This window comes from Vidua macroura, chromosome 7, assembly GCF_024509145.1.
Source record: "Vidua macroura isolate BioBank_ID:100142 chromosome 7, ASM2450914v1, whole genome shotgun sequence".
NCBI classification, from domain to species: domain Eukaryota; kingdom Metazoa; phylum Chordata; class Aves; order Passeriformes; family Viduidae; genus Vidua; species Vidua macroura.
In genome coordinates this window covers 14230522-14253186 of record NC_071577.1, presented here as the reverse complement: position 1 = coordinate 14253186, position 22665 = coordinate 14230522, and the positions used below count along the sequence as shown (strand labels likewise).

The 22665-nt window shown below is 43.5% G+C and overlaps 2 protein-coding genes across 2 annotated transcripts in view; one reads left to right on the top strand and one right to left on the bottom strand.

The window, feature by feature from the left end:
- BMPR2 (bone morphogenetic protein receptor type 2) overlaps window positions 1-9300 on the bottom strand; it is a 105318-nt gene extending 96018 nt beyond the window's left edge. The window contains exon 1 of the mRNA XM_053982060.1: window positions 8511-9300. Within this exon, the coding sequence (XP_053838035.1) occupies window positions 8511-8586 (76 nt within the window). The 5' untranslated portion in view covers window positions 8587-9300. The remainder of the gene's footprint in view (window positions 1-8510) is intronic.
- Window positions 8731-21786, top strand: LOC128809999 (serine/arginine repetitive matrix protein 1-like). The gene is made up of 5 exons (XM_053982482.1): window positions 8731-8988; window positions 9396-9696; window positions 11342-11467; window positions 14282-14400; window positions 20337-21786. The coding sequence occupies exons 1-5, from the start codon at window positions 8731-8733 to the stop codon at window positions 20466-20468; spliced, it is 936 nt and encodes a 311-aa protein (XP_053838457.1). The 3' UTR covers window positions 20469-21786.
- Window positions 21787-22665: the final 879 nt, after the last annotated feature.

Genomic DNA, 22665 nt, shown 5'->3' with positions numbered 1-22665 from the left:
TAATAAGTGTAAAGTTTACCTGTCCTGCAAAGTAAGCCAATTATGAGGACTTTTTGGAAATTAAGAATGCCATGCAAAGAGTAAATTTTGCTAATATTAAAATATTAGGTTTTAGCAGCAGAACATACTGGTAGGCTGGAATTTTGGTAACATGAGTACATAAGGATACACACAGACACACACACCCATACATACATGTATGTTTTACAATTCATCTTCACTGTATCTGTGTCATACACATTAGAATTGAGAATTTGCATATTTTCTATATAAAAAAGTTTACAGAGATCCAAATAATGCCGCAGTGGCCATGAGGAATGATTTAGCGTACTGTTTCCACATCTTTTTTCACTCATTTAAATTCACTGAGTCATTCATCCCTGCCTGCAGAGCCGAGTAAGAATAGCACAGAATGCTGGAACGAGTTCTTCCACTTCTCAGCCGAGTCCTTCTCCAGCAGCCCGGGAGGCAGGAGCGTGTGCCCCGGGCTCCTGTTACAGCTGCACAGCCCGGGCCCGCCTGGGTAGCTCGGTCGTGGCAGCTGCTCCGGCTGCAGCTCCCCGGCCTGGGCCATCACAGCCAGAAATAAAGGAAAAGAACTTCAAACATGCAAATATAAGAAACCAACACTGTGGTGGCATGCAGACGAACTTCATTACAGGGTTCCTTTTATCCTTCTCTGATTGCAACTGAAATTATTTTAATACAGAAAGCTTCTTCTCGGGCTAGGTGCCTGCTTTGCATATATATATGGCAGTGCCACTGTCTAACTAAAAAGACAGTTGCTACAATTTTCCTACTACAACCTTAGTTTTCTTCACCTTACTATACTGGTTTTACATACCATTCATATCTCAGATAGGTAAATATAATTAAAATTTATATTTTTTAACTGATAATAATTTTAAAACATCTTAATTTTCAGCTAAGTCCCTTCTCTACAAATAAATATAGAAAACCAATTTCTAGTGTTTAGGTTTTAAACAAATAAAACAACTGACAAAAATTCACAGCATGCAGCACATTATCTTCTGCAAAAAATATGTCCACACCAAGATCTTTGCAGCTTGGAAGGTATAGGAACACTAAGCCTCCCAAAGAAATCAGCTTCATTGACTCCTCTCGGAAGGACAGCATCAGAAGGAAGCACTAATTTTCAAGCACATTCAGCAATAATCTGACTACAACAGAACCCCTCCATCACTAACAAAAGCAAGCATTTTTTTACAGTGGATTACTAAGCATACTGCTGTGAGATCCTTTATTTAATATAATAATTACTAGAGAAAATAGCTTTAATGGTACCACAATCCACTATTTTTCCTGATACAATTTTGTGAAGTCTAACAAAGGATTGTGGATTAATTTTAGTTCTTGGAAAAATCTAATTAAGGTTCTTGAACATGGATGGTCTAGGAGTCTTTTATCAAGTATCTGCTGATTTAATTGTAGAAATAAAATGTTTTATTTTTAACAGAAATCAAATCATACTGAGGAAGTCTCATAAGGCAAAAGCAAGAGCAGTAGATCATGTTTAGTCAGTTGTTCTTGTACCTGAACTACATTAAAGCTTCTCACACCAAGTAAACCTGACCTTCGTGACTTATGCAGAGGGAAGTGCACTTCATGCCAAGAGTGACGAGCTTGAGATGACACTGCCAACGCCCAACACTTTGATATTAATTAAGTGCTGCATTCTCTAATGTATAAACTAAGGAGCCCAATTAACATACGTGACCTATGATCATACTTACAGCCATCTCACCACCACCAAAAAAAAACCAAAAAAGCCTCTTACCCATCTTTTCTTACACCCATCCTGCTTACAACTCAGAACACTCAAAGGATATATAATAGAAGAAGCAGCATAAATGTCAGCTTTTGGCTGGACATAATAGTAAGAGCTTCTGTATCGACTCGTTAGTGGCAGGTGGGCAAGGTAATGCAAGGTTCCCTGTACCACTGCCAATGCCATTGTCTGCCACTTACTCCAGCCCGGAAGGTGACAGTGCGTACCTTCCCATTACTCTCGCTTAAACAAATAATAAAACTACTTCTCCTAAACTTCACAGATTGAAGCAAGTATGAATATATGCATTACAAAAGTATTCAAAGGGACCACTGGAAAAGCCTGAGTTACAGCACTGCTGAAAAGAAGATCATACAGAAGCTTGATGTGTGGGATATCTGAACTACAGAATATAGACAGGACAATCAGCTAAACGCAGTTTTGAAAGTGTGAAAAACAATGCATACCATTTAAATTACTCATACACACTGTAAAGTTCGTAAATGGATGACAGGCATTCAGTAAAATTATTTGGGCATTGTTTTGCAAGTCCAGCCAAAAAAATTGGTTACTACATTGTCTCAGAAACACCAGTTGTTCCACAACCAGCAAACTAATTGCCTAGAAATGTGACTTTCCTCCCATACTTCTTAGCCAATTCCCACATCTCCCACAGAAGGGATCCCTCATTCTCCTCCAGATCTCCTACAGCATGCCAAGTGAACAGGAAACAAAATATTCTGTGCATAGTCCAGAGCAGTGTATGCACCAACACTTATATCCTGGGCTGAGTTATGCTCCTCTTTCCCCTTGAAAAACCTCTACCGTTTCCCCTATTACTCTATTCAGTTCCTAATTTTTCATTAAAATGGTAGCAAATTAATCTCTTGAGACTTTTCTCATCTTTCACATACAGTTGAAATTGGCTAACAGATTACAGAGTTAGAGGTGGAGACAGAAGGGTTCACAGATGTCAAAGACAGTCTTGTGGGTCCATAATGAATATTTTTCCTTCCTTCTTTCACAGAAGTAATAAACTAAAGAGAGAATACAGAGTACTGAGAGATGCAAAAAGTAGACACATTTACAGTTCAAAACAGAACACATGATTCGATGCAAACTCAGTAAGGCAACTGACAAAACTGACACATCCCAGTGACTTGAAACAAAATGCCATCACCACCCAAAAGACAGAGGAAAAAGGCAAGAGGAGGGAAAGACAGAGGGAAAAAGAGAAGGGTAAAGGCATCATCTGAATGACTGTGTGTCTCATTCATTCTGACAAGAAAGAAGTCTTCCAAACTGCTACCTGCAACTATGCTTTCTCTCCCCTCCCAGTGCAAAAGGTTCATTCCACTCATTCTCCAAGCAAGTCTGACAAATGTTCAGACACTATCTCTGTCTGGCTGTCTAAGACGCCTTGGTTCTCATCCCACAGCAAACCAGACCCAATCCTTCACCCTTTCAAATCTCCCATGTCCTAGCCTTTCTTCCTGCTCACCACACCCCCTTACTGACCCCTCCTATCAGATTCTCAGCTGCTCAGCCCAGCTCCCGGCTCTGCAATTAACATATTAACAGACATCTCGAGTCAGGAAGGCATTATCAGGAATCGATATTTTGGGAAGAGCACATTCCTCAAAGTTTTTAAAAAAGCAAAATTGCATTTTAAAGCACTGATGGTCAACTCAAGGTTTTCATCACAAATTACTGTAGCCAAGGTCAAGACATTAAGCTTAAACACTTGAACTTATCTAAACTGATATTCCCTGGTACTTGCCTGTGTATGTACCTACACTACATTTTCAGGTGGATTGCCACATATTAATTATGGCATTATAAAAGAGGCAAAAAAATCTACTACTGCTGCATTATGAAAAACATGATAATTAAGCACTGTAACAGGCCAGACTACCTAGAAAGGCTGTGAAATCCCTCTTCACTGGAGATTTTAGAGATGTTAGACAAACATTATTATCTGTACTTACACAACCAGACCATGGAGGAAACAGAAAAACAATTGCCAGCTTTATGCTTCTGGGAACTTATGCTTCAGAAAAAAAAACAAGAGGGGAAAAAAAACCCAAAAAAACACTACACCACCAAAACCCACAAACAAGTAAAAAACAATCAACCAAAAAAAAACCCCACAAAAAACCCCAAAACAAAACATCATAAAATCCACACTGCAGAAAATCAGTTTGCATCCTGAAATGTTAGTCTTTTGGGGAACAGTTCCTGTATTTCACTTATTCTTAAATTCAAAATCAAGCAGTGAGTAGCTCCACTAAGTCTACAATCTCAATAAAATTAATAGTTACTGCCTGTAAGCTATGCACAGATTCCAGTCCTACCCAACGTAAATCATCACCCAGCCTGTTTTATTCAGGGCATAAACATTTTGTTCCAAATGAAACTTTACACTCAGCTTACAGCCCTGGCTATAAAGTTGTATTCTGCCCAGAAAATGACAGCACATATTCATAGCACAGCCAGACTGAGTCCAAACACAATGCAACTCCAGTACCAGGCACTCTGTTGTTAGGAATAAAACATTTCTGAAGAACCCTATATAACTTTCTTGTCTCTTCAGTGAGAAAGGCAGAGGAAGATGGTATCTGCCAAGGAAACAATGCCACTGACTATACAAACTACTGATAAATACTTAATGAAATATAGAAAGGAAGGGAAACAACAATGTAGAAGTCAACAATTTTTTTTTTTTTTTTTAACAGAAATTTGTAATAAGTGCTGGGGAGATGCCATCAAAACAACCACTTCAACAAACTTCACTGTAGGAATAATTTTAAGAAATACAGTTATGCTTCCCTCTTTGCCCAGGGTGAAGTGAGGTTGGCCTGCCTTCATCAGAGAAGGATAGGCAGACAGTTGAGCCAACTGTCTAATGGGTAAAACCATTCACACTGGAGCAAGGTATCTGTGTAATGTCTCAGGGCTTGAAATTTGGGTTCCTTGGCCACCACATGAGCACAGCTTCCATTTCCTCACAGGCCGTGCCAACACTGCACAGTGCAGTACCCCAGTACTGAAGTTTGCTTGGGAACTGGAAGCACCTGAGTTAAAATATCACAGAGGCTCATACAGGCTGATTTACCAAATGGAAAAAAGGCTCTTCCCAGCAGGGTGAATGGCTCTGTGCAGAACCCTGGGCTTTCACAGCTACACAAGCACACAGGTTATGAAGCACCAGCCTGGTGTCCAGGCTGCACCTGTGCTGTGGTTATCCTTCAGGCATACCAGAGTGCACCTCAAGCCAACAGCCTGGCTGCCATTTTCCAGGCTAAGATTTCTGAGACAGCTCCCAACACAAACAGAAAAATAAACAGAATTTTTAGGTTACATTTGGGAAAAAAAAAAAAACATAAACAATGAGTGTAGCTCTTGTACATAAGTAGAAATCGGGGTGCAGATAAGTTTAAAAAAAAACCCACTCTTTAATATGCAAGATACACAGGGTCAGTTACTAATCTGAAACACTGAATTAGAAGAACTGAGTTGAATATCCAAAGGAGATTATTCCTCATTTCACCCAATTCACATTTCAGACAAATTATGTTGAGATACTACAGTCAACGAGCAAGACAGAAATAGATAAAGATACTTCAGTTCACTCATTTTAATTAATAATTAAAATTATCATTTAAAAAATTTAATCCAATTCCTTTCACGCTTTAATTTTTGCAGCCCTGTTGAACCACACAGATAGAGAATTATGAAAATATTCCCAGAGATAAAAGGATATTCTGTTTGCTTTAATTTTCACCTTATACTTTCTGCAAATAATTTACACATTAGACAATGGAATGCTGTCTACCCTGGACACGTATGCAGAGGGAAAAGTGGTTCAGCATTGCATATCACAGAGCGTAAGCAAGTGAAATGAGGAAAGATTTTATCTTTAATATCTGGTCCATATGAACACCCAAACAAAATTCTTTTGCAATACTGGGGAACAGCTCAAAGGCTCACCAATCAATCACCTCTTCAGGCAGAAACCCTCATGATTAACAGACCAGAATCCTCTACAATATAAAGACATATTTATATATGCCTCATAGTTCTAAACATAAGATTTAGAAATAAGTATTTCAATTAACTTGAAAAATAGAGAACAGAGTGTTGCAAACCATTTTTGTCCAATACTGCTTTTTAAAACTCTACCCAAGACTGCTGTCAGTAAAATGTCCTCACTAAAGCATTTCTCTTTACAAAGACTAATGCATTATTTAAATGCAGACTTACCAGATAACTGTTAAGATCTGTATTTTATGGAGGAAGCCAGTAATATTTTCCTCCTAATATTCAGCAAATATTTCTGCATCTAGAGCTAGTTCTTTATTATATCTTCAATTAGAAAGGGGAAGGGAAAACCACCTTCTTGCTTCATTCATATTCCAGATTATGAGTGGAACTATCATCTATAACCCCACGGTAAGATTTTTTTGTGTCATCTTCTTTATTCATCGTTTTATCTTCCCTTTCCTGTCCATACTAAGCCCAGGTCTTTGTGGAGCTCTCCCCAGAGAGGTCCAGATATTCTACTCCAGACAGAAACTTAAAAACCTGTTATCAAAATACTTTCCCTCTGATGTCATGATTTTGCATTTATAGGCACTCAATTCTATACACTGCCGAGATATAGTATCTGTTCACTAATCGAAGAGAGAATTCATAGGGGTTTCAAAGCTACAAAGGCAGCATTTTCAGTTGGATGGGAGCGTACAGTTCATACTTTGGGGGAGGGGAAGAGAAGAAAGAGTGTTGGCTCTTTCATGAACATAAAAGGGCAGAATTACACATTAGTGTAGCTTCCCCATGTATAGACATTTTTTTCTGAAATGCAGTGTAAACTTAAAATCAGCTATTAGCGTCCTTAACTAAAGTTCAAATCACCCATGTAATTACTTTTACAGAGGATTATGATGAAGTTTTTTTAAAATGTGAATTGTTAAAATTTCACAATTAAGCAATAAATCACAATGGGAAAATAGGTTCCTATTCAAAAACAACCAACCAAGCTGGCATCGTTAATACCCTTTTAAAAAGGCAGAACTGAAATACTGGGAATGCTGTTGCTGCTTCAGAATTGAAGTGAATTGGGTAAACCGTGCAAATAGGTTCTTACAGCACCTGCCCAGCCCTTGTCCTGGTACAAATCTGTACTTGCTCCTTCAGTAACCCCTCTTCATCAGGGCACAGAAATTACCAACTCACTGAAGTTTTCACAAAGGCAAAAAAAAAAAAAAGCCTACACTTTTTAAAAAAATATATTTGAAAGAAAAGTTGAGATGCTGAGCATTCTTGATTCATATGTGCTTTAATACCAAGATTTTTGACCTTCAGAAGTCCCTTCTCCCAGGAAAAAAAAAGAGGGAATAAACCAAAAACACTCCTCAGAAACAACCACAGAGACACACTGCAGATATCCATCTAAAATAATGGCAGTCAAAGGTCAGGATGACATAGGGAACATCAAGCTTTTTATTTATGAATCTTCCTGAAAGAGACCTCTTAGTAAGCAGAAGCAAGAAAATCAGGGACTATCCAGTCAGAGAGATGTAGAAACTGCCTAAACATGTGTCATTTACAGGATTTTCCTAATAATGACACCAAGTATCTTCAACTTGGACAAATTAATTTTAAGACCTCACTGAAATATAGCATGGAAACCACCATCAAACAACCAACCCAGCTTGTTGGGTCATCTTAGCAAGATTCAGCAATTTTCCTCTGAAGATTCGCTTATGAGCTATATCCAGAAGATTACAAAATATCACGAAGAAAAGCAGGCACTGCAGATTGGATCCTGATCAGTAAAACGACAGAGAAGTCGTAGGAGTCTTCCAGAAGTGCTGGAAAATGCATACTGCAAGAACAATTGGTATTCCTGCCTAACAAAGCTGGGTTACACTCGAAGGCTCCAACATGTTAATCTGTCACCGTGACAGAAAAGCAAAGGATGCCAGACCAACACACATCTCTTTTCCAACACTCCGCATATCTAACACTGAGCTTCCAAACACAATTAAAAATAGGACTAGAGTGTCCAAATATATGAGTAAGGATGCTCTTAGCATTTCTGCTTCCAACTTCTTGTTATAAAAAAAGAGTACTCTTCAAGGCCTTTCAGCAGTCCTTAAGAGTGATTTTTTGTGTTCTATTATCACAAGTAACAAAAGAAATAGCTCCGTATTTGCTTCACATCTCTCCAATGGAAAAAAAAAATACACATTACAGTAATTCTGTTACAAAACTACAGCACATGTGTGAGGCCCCGAGAAGCACCGATGCTGATAAAATTAAAAATGGCTGTGCCCGAAGATCCCACAGCGAAACAGGCACAGCTCTGCTGACGATTAAAATATATATTAAAAATTCCTGCATTACCTTATAAAGGGCGAGGTATGCAAAACAAAAAGATTATATATATTTCCAAAACTGAAATAAGTTACTAGACAAGAGATGCAGATCTAAGCAAAGCATTCTTACTGAGTGCAGGTCGAGCTCATTTACACAATAAAGCAGATTTTATTCCCCGAGTCACTCAACGTATCAGGATTTCAAAACTTTTATCAGGCTTCGCTGCTGAAATAGATGCACGCCACTTTGTAAGGAGGCACAGATGTGCCCGAATACCAGCGGACCCCACCCCCTTCCCGCTGCCAAAATGGCCAGTTCATTACACCCAGTGGCTACTCACCAGCCGCAGTGCCGAGCAGCAGGGTGGCACTGGAGAGCAGGAGCACCAGCACAAGGTGCTGCAGTGAGGCAGGCATACCTGGGCAAGCCACGGTTCGAGCCGGCAGGAGAAAAAAAAAAGGGGATAAAAAAAACCCCAAACCCCGAAGAGAGAAAAATCCTCCTGCTTTCGCACAGCCTTCCTTAACTCTCTCGGTTTACAATCCCGTCTGAAAGGGCAAATGGCAGATGAGAGGAGCCGTCTTCGCTCTTACTCCATTACAGCCGCCTGCCTTCATGCCTCGGGAGCCGGCAGCGCTCAGCGGACACGGGGGAAGCGCCTGGCTCTGCCTCCCAGCCCCGAGGCATCTCCCCCGCCGGGGAGGACGGCGGCACGCTCCCGACCCCGCTGGGAACCGGGCTATTTCCCACGCAGCTTCACGACATCGAAGAAAGCGCCCGGTTGGGAAGGGAACATATCCAGACGCGCCCACAGCGGTGTCAGTCAGCGCGGGCCCAGAGGGCTGGCCGGGGCACGGAGAGCGAGCTAGGGGCTCACGGCGGCGGCGCGTCCCATCCCGGCAAAGGTCTCTGTCCTCTGGCCGCCACTCCTCGCTGCCTCACGCTCCGGGTAAGGCGGCGGCGAGGCCCCTTGTTCTCACGGCGAGGGCTGCGGCTGCATCCCGGCCCATCTGCCTCCCGCGCCGGGCGGGCTCTTCCGCGCTGCCCCGGCCCCCGCCGCAGCACCGACGCCACCCCCGGCCACCCCGACAAAGGTGGGGCCCGGGGCGGCGAGGCCCCTCCTCGGCGGCTCCAGCTGCGAGCGCAGCCGGCTGCTCTCCGAGGGCGAAGGCCCTTTTCCTCCTCCGCCTCCCGCCCCGAGTTTCCACAGCGCTGGGCAGCCTAGCCCGGCCTCCTCACGCCGGTCTCTGCTCAGCCCCTCCGCGCTGCCAGCGCCTTCCTCCCCCCGTGCCGAGCTCGCCGGCGAGGGGCCGCTCCGCCTCCTTCCCCTGCCCGCCGCCGGCTGCGGGCGGGAGCCGAGCGAGGGCCGAAGCTCCGCCGCCCGCGCCCCCTCTCGCCCGCCCGCCCCAACAGCACGGGCGGCTCCAGACACAAAGGGGAGTCGCTGCAGCCGCCGGCCCGGGCGCCCGTCCCGCCGCGCCGCCCCCGCCGCCCGGCTCCGCCCCGCACCATAGAGGTGGCTCCAGGTAGGCAGAGCGGGGCCGCCGGGCGGAGCTCCGCTGGCTGAGGGAGGGAGGGAGCGCGGCGCTGAGGGCACCGCCACCGCCACGGGTAGGAGCTGCGGGCGAGGGGCGGCTCCGGGAGAAGGGGAAGGCCCCGCTAGACCTTCTCGGGAAGGCCGCGAACGCCCCCCCTCCCCCTTGCAGCCTGTGAGAGAGGCTGTCAGCAGGGAGGCGTGAGCTCAGGATTCACAAAAAACGCCTGTAACAACAGGAGAAAAATGTTTAGCAGTCTCTGAGATTGCGTCATGTTTAAACTCGGTGGCCTGCCTGTCAGACACCCGGAGCTCCTGCCTTGTACTCGGGTTCAAGCCCCCGTTATCTCTGTCCCTGTGAGCTGCCTTAGGAGCACTGGCCATACCGCCTACTGCTCTCCCTCGGTGAGCCCAGGCAAATCACGGAAACAGAGATCAGTTAGATTGGAAAAGACCTCTGAGACCATCGAATCCAACCTGTGACCGATCACCACCCTGTCAGCTAAATGCCACATCCAGTCTTTCCTTAAACACCTCCAGGGATGGTGACTCCGCTACCTCCCTGGGCAGCCCATTCCAATAGTTAATCACCCTTTTTCTGAAGAATTTCTTCCTAATGTCCAATCTGAAATCCACTCAGCTCGTATGGCTTCAGCCACCTGACTCTCTCAAGCAAAACCATTATCTACCTCTTAAATTAAAGAGATTTTGTGATTTCAAAACAAAGATAAAGTGAGCCCACTCAGCTGTTTGTATGCTTTAACCTTTGCTGTATTGCACAGGACCAAAGAGATAAATTTAGGGTAGCAGCTGATGGGAGAACTGTGACTGGAACGTAGTGTCTGATGTTCTCTGGCCTAGCAAGACTCTTTCAAACAAGTTTAACTGGCTGCTGCATAGAAAAAATGGTTTTTAAGAACACCCTGCACACCAAAGGCACCTTCAAATCTGGGCATCACCAAAGGTTTGATTATGGGAAATGCTTCCCTGTGCCAAAATTCCTATACCAGTTTCAAGAGTGGACTATAAGTTCAGAAATCCAATTCCACACCTCAATATATTAAATGGTACTACATAAAATGATGTAGTTGCAAGTCAGAGGTACAATTTTAGTGATAATAAAAGTTTTCTGCACAATTCCATTCCTCTTCACAAACCATAATGGATGAAATAGCTGTAATCTGGTACTTTGATCATCAAGAGAATTATTAAATAAATTGTACTAGGATTTTCATCATTGTGATGATTTGGTCAGGGTCATAGTTTGACATTCCTAGGGTCAAGGTGAATTTACACTGATAGTTATAAAATGTTTTTAAAGTTTCCTACAATATTTTTACTTCCAATCTGTGCAGATCCAACATGGATATTGGTGATAAAATATAGAATAAAATAAAATAGAATCACAGATTGTAATTTGTATTGCCGCTTTCCAGAATTGCAACCACACATTAACCACAGTATCCTTCCTGTTATTTGTGAAATGTGAATGTCAAGAAATAACCTTTGGAAGCAACACCAACTCTCCCCCTTCAACAGCTAGAACAATTTTACCTCCAAGAGAGGAAAAAAAAAACCCCAACCCTGAATATTTTTCTGCAGCACCAAAATTCCAATGTTCTTTTCTGGTTCCACAGACATCAAACTATGCAACACACCTTCTGCCCGGCTGTACCTACCAATAAAAGAAGCAAGATCTACTTTGTTCAGAGCAAACAAGAACCTTGCCATATGGGTTGCACAGCACTGCCACTGTTTAGATGGTAAAAGAAAATCACTGTGATTGTTTATGACGTGTATGAAAACCTGCTCAGCCTGAAGTAAATTACAGAGGTCTCACTTGTTTCAATGGTTCTAGTTTTGGCTCATTAATTAATACTTTGAGTTCTTCTCCACAAGAAATTGTACAAAAACATATATTCTGCCTTAAAATACTTTTCTTTCTTTCTCTCCACAAAATGGATTTGAATTTTTTTCTGTGTTTTCCTAAAATGAAGGAAAAAGACATGTCATTTTGAATACAATTTTTTCCTTTTAGTTTCCCAAAAAACCCAAACCCGATCAAGAAAACACCCTACTGAAGGGCATGGGGCTGTGCATCTGCTTTGCTGGAGTTTCTATCAGGCCCTTGGACTAATCTCACACACTTGCAATCACAGCAGTTTACAAGAATTCCCCCTCCTTCCCTAAGCTATCTGAGCACTGTAGATGTTCTCTGCACGGGCCGGGTCCCTCCTGGCCCGGTGTGGCTGTGGAGGCTGCGCCCACCCCGCTCACACGCCCGTGCCGGGCGGCCGAGCAGGAGCTGCGGCACCCCGGTGTCCCCGGAGCTGGCAGGGCCCAGGAGGGGCTGAGCCCCGCTTACACCACACAGATCTAGAAAGCAATCGCTGCTGTTGTAAGCACAGAAGCAGCTTCCTTTTCCCACGGTGGTGGGAGGAAACCAGAGATCCAAACTGTCACAGTCAGGCTCACTCATTGTTATGTGCTTGGACAAGAACATATTTATAATTCTTCCTGTGATATTGTTTTATCTGTAAGCTAGAATTTCACTCTCCTAATATTCAGCAACACCAAGTAAGACCTACAGAAAAGTAGTCCGGATTAATGGAAACTTGCAGAGCTGCTGGACAGTAAATCTAGGGTGCAGGTTCAGGTAAAAATAGGGGGGAGACAAGAGAAAACACATCAAATTTGCCAAGATTTAAAAGCCAATATTCTGACCAAAGCACTGTATTTCCACCAGGAAGAACTCTGACCAATGAAACAACACTATTTAACTTAGTGGAGATAAGACTGTTAAAAAATATGAGGAGGAAGGCCTTAGGAAGCAGATGGTCTTTTGCAGCTGTGTTCACTGTTCTCACAGCCAGGCAGAGGCAAGGCTGCCCCAGCAGCACGGTCATGGGGCAAGGACGAGGAGGGCAGTGGCAGAGGAGCCAGGGTCTGGTGGCTGGAAGCTCCCCAAGATGCAGGTCAGATACAGCAGGGGATGTGTATCTTGCCCTTGGGTGAGGGAGCTCTGAACAGCACAGGCACAAACAGCACGTGGGGGTTGCCCTTTGCTTCAGTGAGACACAGAGAGGAGAAATGCAGCTGATAGGAGACTCAGGAGTGTCCTGCTCTGGCTCAGACTGATGCAGACACAAACATGTTGATATCACTGGCAAATTCAACACTGCACGTAAGAGAAATTAAACATGTCCTTGTTAGCAGCATCTCCTTTAAACAACACACATCTTTATTTTTAATTAACTGGAATAAGGGAAATTATTTTCATGCTACCAAGAGAGTATTCCAATCAGTGGAAAATAAGATGAGCAAAGAATGAAGAAAAACGAAATTAACTATGAAACAATAGCTTGGGTTTAATTTCTTTTCAGAAAATCCAATGTTCAGGCACTTTAAAAAGATTTCTCAGGGTAGGGTCACTGTTGTCCAAGAGTTTTTCAGCACTGATGCAATATAACTGTTATCATCATTAGGACTCAGGGGACTGTACTTTTTGACAGGGCCTTTCATGAAGTCAACAAATCACTTTAAAACAAGCCATAAATTATATTTGGCTGCCTGTCAGCTTGGCTGGGGTGTTCTCTCAGTGCTGTTGTAAGTGTTGGGGAAAGAATATAACAATATGTCCAGATATTTTGCTTTTAGGGGATATTTTGTTCCTAATTTAAAAAGAAAGCATCCCCCTAGCATTGACTCTGATGCATAAACATATGTTAGAACAGCCATCAAGATTTTTACAGACTTCCTTACAAACAAATACACCCGTTCTGGATCCTAAGTGATAGCTTAATAAATAATGGACTCAGTACAGATCTCCCCAACAAATGCCTGCCACTCATTGCTAAACTAGGGAACTAGTTTAAGTTTAACTAGGGAAGCAAGATCATCGCCCCAGTCTTGCTCCTGTAACTGTGTGTGGAGAGAGAGGTGGTTCCTGATAGATGGGATCCAAGCCTCCTATAGCTCTCTAGATATTATTAACGTCCTGAATTGCAGCCAGAACTCACAGAAAAGACAATCGTGTCTACTTACAGTCTGCTGAGTTAGCAGCTTCAGCTTCAGCCAGTGCAGCCAAACAACAGACAGACATCATTACCTTTGGAAGTGTTCGGTTACTTGTTTTATATAGATTTTCCCATTGGTGTCCAATCCTGGCTGCTGCAGAGTGGCATTAACACACCCCCATAAGTCCCCTTGGAGTCAGGGTAGGGAAGGTGGCTGTGGGAAGACCGCACTTACAAGGAAGCAGGCACATATGCATAAGGAAAAACGATGAAACCTCTGGAGACTTCAGAAGCAATCTGAACACAAAAGTACCTTCCTCAGTCATGGGCATGTTTCCTTGGGAATAGGGAAAGGCACCCTCTCCTTCTTCCTTCAGAGTTTTTTACAAACTACCAGCAGCACTTTCATTTTGTCTGAATTATTTTTGGGTTTTGCTCCTTTTCCAGGGCTTGGTATTATCTTGGGAAAATGGATTTTACAGAGGGACACCAAGCCATGACCGAAATCCCAGAGAGGTCCTTTATGGGGTAAAGTCTGTTTCTTTCTGTTCTTTCTGACAGGCAGGAAAAGCCCTATCCACAATGGTCAGCCTGTCCTGCCAAGATGTGAGAGTGCAAAACCTCCTGTGGCATCACATACCAGACCAGGCTCTCGTGCTACCAAAGGCCTTAAGAAAATGGTAAATCAAAATCCCTGCCTCAGAGGGAATTAATTTCTCCTTTAGTCCAGTTAAATAATCTGTGCCAGACATTACTTTTGGCCTTTAGACTCATAAAAGTCTGTCTGAGGGCTGTTATGATTTCATTTTTCTTTGTCTCTGAGGCAGAGAAAAGAGCACTTACTGTTGAGCTTTTGAAAAAAAACCCAAAACATTTATGAGTATGAGCTAGTAAGTGTTTTCAGACCTGTGTTTTTCTAACTCTACTGAGCTGTTGTGTAATCTACTGCAAGGTGAACCACACTGTGCAATGAAGTCATGACAGTCTTTGACACCAACATCCTAAATCAGAAGAGAAGTCTTGTGGCAGCTTTGTTTACCTTTCGATGGCAGACTTTTAATAAATTTAATGCAAAATTAATTTAATGCAAAAATTACCACTCTTGTGGCAGTCCCCAGAAAGATCTATTTTGATGTTTCACTTCTTATTTTTATGCTGGTCTCACATTCTCTGATTTTGGTGTAGCAAGTGGTTTCCTATGGGGAGCCCATAATTGCATGATCAAAGGTGTGAGGATCAAGCCTGGAAACATAAGCAGGTGGGTGTGGGACAGGTTGGCCTTGGGTATGCAAGGAGAAGGAGGAGGAAGATGCACACTGTGGGATAAACAAAGGGAGTATTTTGTCTCTAAAAGGATTAGCAGTGAAATAGTTAATCACCATTTTTACATTTCATAATACATTATATTTCCCTGTGATAATGAACTACCAACAGTGTTGGTAGCAGCTGCTGCCTTGTTTTAGAGATAACACTGCTTAGTCTGTGGAAATCTTATCTCCACTTTGGGGGTGGAAGTGAGAGAAACTTTCAAGTTAGCTCTGAGAAGCACCTCCCACTTTGAAATAAGTCTGAAATCATATGTAAAAGGCCTTTTACAGCTTGTCTGAATCTCTTGGCTTGTTCATCACAACATAAAATGGGAAATTTGCTGCAGGGTTTTTATCAGTTCAAAACATCACTTATTCATTAAATCCAACAATGGACGTAGTCAGAAATAGAAACGTAATGAGCTGTGTCAGAATCATCTTCTGGTCTGCAGCAGATGGGTATGTCATCACCACTGACCTGCAGGGTTTCATTCCTGAGAGCTACCTGAGCCTTCTCAGACTCACAACAGGCAGCTGGGAACGGAGCTCACGGAATCTCCAACACTCTCTCCTGCTACTGTTACCTTCCTTTTGCCTGGGTTGTTGGGATTTTTTTTCTTTTTCAGTTGTTGGTTGGTGTTTTTTTAATTACTCACTACACAAGATAGCAGTGCAAGTCAGGTTGGTTTTCAACAGCCACCTTTTCAGTCTTTAATTTCTTGCAGACAATTAGGATTTAACCTAAAAATATTTCTCCCATCAGTTCAATATTTCTATCAGGAAGCTAATAAAAATGCCAGCCTCTGAGAAGCCCTGATAGACCTGCACTCAGTTTTCCATGGTGGAGGTCCGGAGGAAGCAGCCTCTGTGCTCATTGCTGGCCATCCTTGAGCTTCACATCAGCTTGACAAGTGCCAGGCATTCATCTAAAGGACAGAAGTGGTGTCTACAACATGCATTTGTTCCTTGTTATTTTAAATGACAGTGTGGAGGGAACCATTTTTTGCTCAGACTTCTTAGAACTGTTGCCCTTTGCAATGAGAAAGGAGGCATCAGCTATGAGCCCAACAGCAGAGCTTCTTCAGGTTTTGTCTTCTCTCACAAATGTGAAAAAGAGTAAAAACACAGTTGATTGAAGCCCCTTATAACTCAGATTTTGTTGCCACTGCAAGGACAATGTCAGAGGGCTGACCACTCTCAGATCCATAGCTTTCAGAGAAAGGTGCTACTGAGTGTGCCTGCCCAGTGTTCCTCTCCTGCATGCAGCCACCTATGGGAACATCACCTGGAGGAAGATAAAAGTAAAATTATTACCTTTTACTAAACCAAACAGGAGATTTTTATCCCTTCTGCTTCTGCCTGTAACATGACATCTGTTGCCTGACAATTTTGAGACATTTTTATCTGAGAAGATTGTTCCTTCAGATCAAGAAATGAGTCAATACCTCTGCACACCCTGCTTGCTTCTCATGGATTGATTTGGAAACATGAACCCAACTAACTGCTTCCCCAAAGCATCCATCAGGAACCCTCTCCTTGAAGTGATACAGGCCAGGACACCAACTCCAGCCACCTGCATCGGTCCTGCTTGCTGGGGCCTGCAGGTAACATTGAGGGCACAGTCACTTTCTACCCCTCTGAGTTGAATCAAATCAATGTCTGAGCAGGCTTTCCCCTCTCTAGCATTTTTGCCAGTTTCACTTTTGTATTTATTTACTTTCAACCATCCCCTCAACTTTGGAGAAGTTGCATTTAGCAAAAGAAAAAACTACCACCCCTATAGCTGTGCTCTCATAACTGCTGAAGTGCTCACATTCCCAGCAACAGAAGGGTGGAAGGGGTGTGAAATGAGGGCAAAGAGAAGCATGGACTAAATGTTGAACAGAAAGAGGGAGAAGTTGTAGGCAGGAGAGGGAGGATCTGAGGAGTGAAAGGAGGAGAGAAAATGTTACAGGAGAGGGTTTATGTTTGAATATGGATTTAAATGAAAATGCATTTTGATTTAACAGAAAGAAGGGTGCTAAACTCAGATCTGTATTATAAGCCATGTTGACAGGGACACTGGCTTGGAAGTTTCACAATGCTCATCTGCAGGAGTAGGTCCCTGGGACAGGCTGGCAGATAGTCCTCGACTCAGAAGGAAACAGCAAGTCTCAAGTTTCTCTTGGCTTAACCAAAAGCTGTAAAGCATATTCTTCCTGCCCTCCACTTGTATTCAGAGCTCCCCCGTGTATTTTGTTGATGAAATCTCTCACCCCAATTCAGGAGATAGCAGCGTTTGCTAAACATACTCTGCCTTGCTACCAGAAGAGCTTCTGACCTTGTCCTGTCTTCTCCTTAGCGTTTGGCAAATACTTATCTGTACTCACTGTGACCTCCAGCCAGCTGGGTAAAAAGCTTTGGAGCCAAACATGTGCACAAATAATTCCAGGGGCAGCTGTTACTGCTGGATTATCTCGTCCTGTGGTTTCTACAGATAGAAATAGTTAATACATGTTGCAGTTTAGAGCTCCTTTCCCTTTAGCAGACCAAGGACCATCTTCCTTCAGCTCAGGGCCATTAAACCCATCTCAACAAAGAGGACCTTCAATCTGGTACTCCTCTGTTTTGCCAGATGTATCCTATTGGATGAAATGGAGCCCACAACAGCCAAAGTCACAAATCACAGCCCTGCCATCTTTAGCCAAGGAGGTCCCTACTTAATCACTTTTCTCAAGTTATGTGTAACAGAGGCTATTCTGTGTGTATCCAAGCACAACACCCCCTCTCTCCAACCCCTCCAGCCTCCCACAGCCCAGACATGAGGTGTTTTTTCACCCTGACGCATTGAGGTCCACGCCTGATCAGAGTTCATTCAACCTGAAGAGCAGCAATGACTCGCTTCCAAAAAATGAGACTATTATGGCTAGAGACCATTATGAAAGCCTGCATGAAGCTGAGACCAGATATGTATTCAGCTCACTCCAAATATTGCTTAGAGCAAAGCCTTGGATTGTTTTGGTTTTGTTTTTTAAACAAAACAGGATTGACAGAATCTCTTCTGTAACAAGAAAGATTTTCTGATGTTTTTCTGCACTGCTGTTGCAAATGTGTGGCTGGGCTGGGAACTCACACCCACCGACAGTGACCACAGCAGCTCTCAGAAGTGGATGAAGACATGGAAGGAGCTCTTATGTGATAGGATGGAAGTGATGGGGGTGCCAACCCATTTAAGTTCAGCTCCAAGAATCAGTTTGTGGTCATTGGAACCATGTTATTCTTTCAGCAGGATGTTCTGTATGAGCCCCTGGAAGTGAGAGCGATAACATGGCTCTGATCACTTTTTGCCTTTATAGCAAACCTTTCATCAGAGGAACCTCAAAGCAACTTGCCAGCAAGAACAGGCACAACCTCACACTGTGCCTGTGAGATAAGCGAAGGATGGAATAGATTAACTGCTTAAAAGCACACAGTGGCTCTGTGGGATGAAGGAAAAATAAGAAAAAAACCTTATATATATACATACACATTTGAAACCATACAGGGTTTTATGGAGAGGCAGTCTGGAAGGCTGCCAGGATACTGAAATCGCCACCCCTACACAACCACGAATACCATGGAAACCAGTGGGGCACTGGCAGGCAGGAAAGGAAATCAGCTGAGAAATGGCTTTCCATGATGCAGCCAGGCTGGGACGCTGCTCCCCTCCTGACTGAGGGAGGCCTACGTGCCTAACCACCAGTGTTGCTGCCGGTGGGAGCTGGGCTCCAGGAGGGAGTCAGTCCCAGTAATTTCCCAGCCTGGGGTAACGCTTTCCTGGCGGTGGCCAGTGGATGACAGCAAAAAGAGGGATTGCTGAAAACTGCTACATCATGTCAGCTGTGGTGTGGAGGTAATGGAAACCCTGAGTGCCTAGTAAAGCTTCAACACATGCTGGGAGGTATGAGAAGATCAAAGTCAGTTGACATCTGAATGAGGACAGGGAAGGAACATGTATGTGCAAGCTCCTGCCTGCCCTGTTTAGTGAGGCACGATTAAAAGCACAAAATGTTCATGAGTTTTCCCTCAAAATACCAAGAAAGCACAAAGAAGGATTCCGTTAACCTGAACAAAAGTAAGTAAAGGAGAGAGACCTGGAAAACAAAGCCAAAAATAACAAATGAAACTGAGTATAACAGGAATAACAGAAATAAACAAACCCAGACAAGCAGTGGAGGAGGAATGAACACACTGTTAATCTGTCAAGTACACCGTGCCCACATCAAACTACAGAGTAAGCCCAGAGAAATACCCAGCCTCCTAGCTGAGCAAGGGCACCTGCTTGTTACCAAACAGCACACAACCCTTAAAAATCATACTCCTGGTAAGCCAGGGGAGGAGGAATTCAAGCATAGAACAGCTGTACTCATTCAAAACACTGCTAAGAGGAACAGCGGCATCTTATGAGTAAGCTGGATATGGCGCAACCAGCACCAGGCTTGAACAAAAATAGCCCAGGGGAGATGAGAGGCAAGAAGAGACACCAGTACACAGCTTCTCCTTCTGGCTCTCAGCAACTGAAGGATGCAGAGGTGATCTCCTACAGGGCCTAGACTGAATAGAGGCAGGGGGACATTTCTACAGAAAAGCAAAGAGAGCTGGAAAACCAGAGAAGCAGCAGAGCAGCATTTCTGCTATGTTAAAATGCACAGAGCTAACAGACCTTCCAGTAAGCACAGGGAGGACTGGAAGGGGATGGGAGCATTGCCATGGCTGGCTCTGATAAGGCTCTATCTAGGAACAGGCGCGGGCTGTGCTCACGGCCCAGCTGAGAAACGGGTCTGGAGGAGTGCGAGAACAACAGGATAACATCAGGCACTTCTCACACAGCTGAAGGACTGCCACTGGTCATCAGGAGACAAGTGCAGATGGGAGACTTTAAAGTGGTGCCAGAAAAAACAAGCTACAGCCAGGGTCGAGGAGCATGGGATCCAACTCCTAGTTGTCAGCAATTGTGGTGTATACATTGCTGAAAACAGATGCAGTGCCAGGAAAATCCAACTCCCAGCATGAAAAGAATAACTTAGGAATGATAATGAGAGAAGCCAAAGCAACTACAACTGTGAATTAGTGATTACATAAAAGTTTTTATCTTAAAGTTATGTTAGGCCAAATCCTGAAGTAATTTTTTCATCCAAGAATGCTCCCTTGAGACCCTGTGATTTGGCCACAAATTGCTACATTAAAAAAAAAAAAAAATTAGATAACACATCAAAGATTTCCTTTTTATGCTGACTGGAAATACATGCGTAGCAGGCAATAGCTTTGACTGGCATCAAACACTTCTCCAGCAGGTAGCTGAAGTTCTCTGCTTTATGCCACCATCCAGCATCACCGTGAGGGACAGACCAATCTTGAGGATTGCTCCCTTATGTGGCCACTACCCAGGTAAGTGGGAACTGGTAAGTGGCTGTTTGGTATGAAGGCAAGTACATGTTATTCAAGCTCCCTGAAACAAGTGAGGTACAATCCACATCACAGTTCCTCCCACTTGGACTATCCTAAAAAGCTAACTAAGGACTAAAGCTACTCCTGGAAAACTGAACATACAGTAGCCTGGGTACTGCCATAAGGAAACGTAGCAATCATCACTGCCCACCATGTGCTGAACAGCAATAAAAATGTCTTTTAAAAATAGCTGATCTGGGAAAAAAAATACCCATGTCTCAGTGGCAGGCTCAAAAGAACAAGAAAAGGATTCTCTCTATTCCATTCCCTGGGCAGTACTGAGCTCAGCAGCAGCTCTGGGCTTCACACCTGGAGGGCAGTGTGTAGTTTCAAATGGAGCATCTGCAAATCCTAGAGCCCAGTAGGTCCCAAAGAGATGCAGCCACAATGAGACACCTCTTGCCTCCCAGAACCTCTCCCCATTCCAGTTGGAGATCATCACACACATGAAACTTCCCTGCTCATTCTTTGGACTTGGCTTACCAGGAGTAATATGCTGCCAATCTGCATTTGCTAAAGAGGTATCAAAAATAACATGAGAAAGTGAATATTTGGAGCAGGAGACACACCCTTCCCATGACAGATGACCTGCTATAAAAGCCCTTACAAAAGCAAGGGAATGTGCTCAAATACCTGTTGTAAAATCTGAAGCTTAAATGCTGTGGAGACAAAAATCTTGGAAATAGTTCTTTCAAATCATGCAAGCACTTTGGAGATTCTGAGAGAAGAAATAGCTGGAAATAGTTTTAGATAAAAGAACCTTTCATGCCAGCTGGCAAAAGGCAAACAATGGATCAGATAGATGAATAGATGGGGCTTAAACCTACTTTTGTCTCAGCAGTAGGCTGGGCTTGTGTATGCAATGTCTGAAGGCAGCATATCTCATTATCTGACCCTTAAATGTTAGCTTTATGAAATCATATCAGATGAAGCTGCAGCCTTCAAAAGCATCTCTCAGCTTGGCAGGACTCTTGCCTTCCTCCCAGGCCTTGGGCTGGCTTGGTGCTCATGCATACCCCTCAGGTTCTCCCCTGCTCAGAGCATCAGTCCAGGCTCTGTCAAAGTTCAAGGAGGTTTGTTATGGAGCAGGGAGTTTCACAAATATTTTGTCTTGGCACAAAACTCTTAGGTTCCCATAGTGCAACAGCAGCAGGATGACTCCAGAGGGCGAGAAATGAAGGATGCTGTGAAGGCTGAAGGGAAATCCCCCAAACTGTGTTTGATATGTTTAACAGAAACTCACTGAAAGCAGGATGTAATCCACACAAAACAAACCAGAGTAAGCATTCTGTATTTTTTGTAGCCTGTGCAGCTTGAATAAAGGTGTTGTTTAGTTTTAGCTGTGCTTTTGATTCATGAATCTAAAGAGGCCAAACTGAGCCACCTCAGAAGGGGAATTACACCTTGTTTGATGGGGATGGGCCTGAGCCACAGGTTTACATGAGCCCTTACAGTTTGCTTAGAGCCAGACACCTGCTCCTCACCCCTTACATGCTTTGCTCAGGGTGACTGTGATGGGGGGTAGGGCTGTCCCCAGCAGTGGCAGCTCATTGCCTGTGATGTTTGTCACAAATTACAAGGACCACAGTCCCCACAGGCTCCCTTCAGCATCTCATCCCCTGGGACTTCAGTGGGTCACTGCCAGTGTGACATCCCAGTTCTGCTGGATCACCAGCCAAAGCAAACAGGACCTCTGCAGCATCTCTACTGATGTGAAGAGATTACAGAAATCTGGAAAGACTAAAATAAGTACATGGACTGGGAAGAGTTTAACTTTCCTTTAGAAATGCAGTTTTTGCTGTGTTTGAACTATGTGTCCCGGAAGATTTCATGTCAAAATGGAATTGTGTAGTGAATATTAAATGTTTATCAAGAAATTCACAGTTGAAAGTGGTCTGCAATGACAGATCAAAAAAAAGAAAATCCCCTCTGTGCCATTTCTATTCTCATTTTTTATGACACATTAATTCGCCCAGGACTTCAATACTCACCTTTATAGATATTTTTGTTTTTCACATCAGACATTAAACTTTGCCATCTTGTTCAAGAAGACACTGAGTTACCAAACACATGGCAGGATTACGCCATCAAATTTGCAACATCGAAGCCCTGGCATGACTAATCCCCATGTAAATGGAAAAAGACCAAAGATGGGCAGTCTGTGCAGTGGGT

Excerpts from the sequence above, each read along its gene's own strand:
- LOC128809999 (XM_053982482.1), top strand. The coding sequence starts at position 8,731 with ATGGCAGATGAGAGGAGCCGTCTTCGCTCTTACTCCATTACAGCCGCC. Across the intron at positions 8,989-9,395 it reads CCAGACGCGCCCACAGCGGT|CCCGGCCTCCTCACGCCGGT; the intron begins GTCAGTCAGCGC and ends TGGGCAGCCTAG. Across the intron at positions 11,468-14,281 it reads GCACTGCCACTGTTTAGATG|GCAGGAAAAGCCCTATCCAC; the intron begins GTAAAAGAAAAT and ends TCTTTCTGACAG.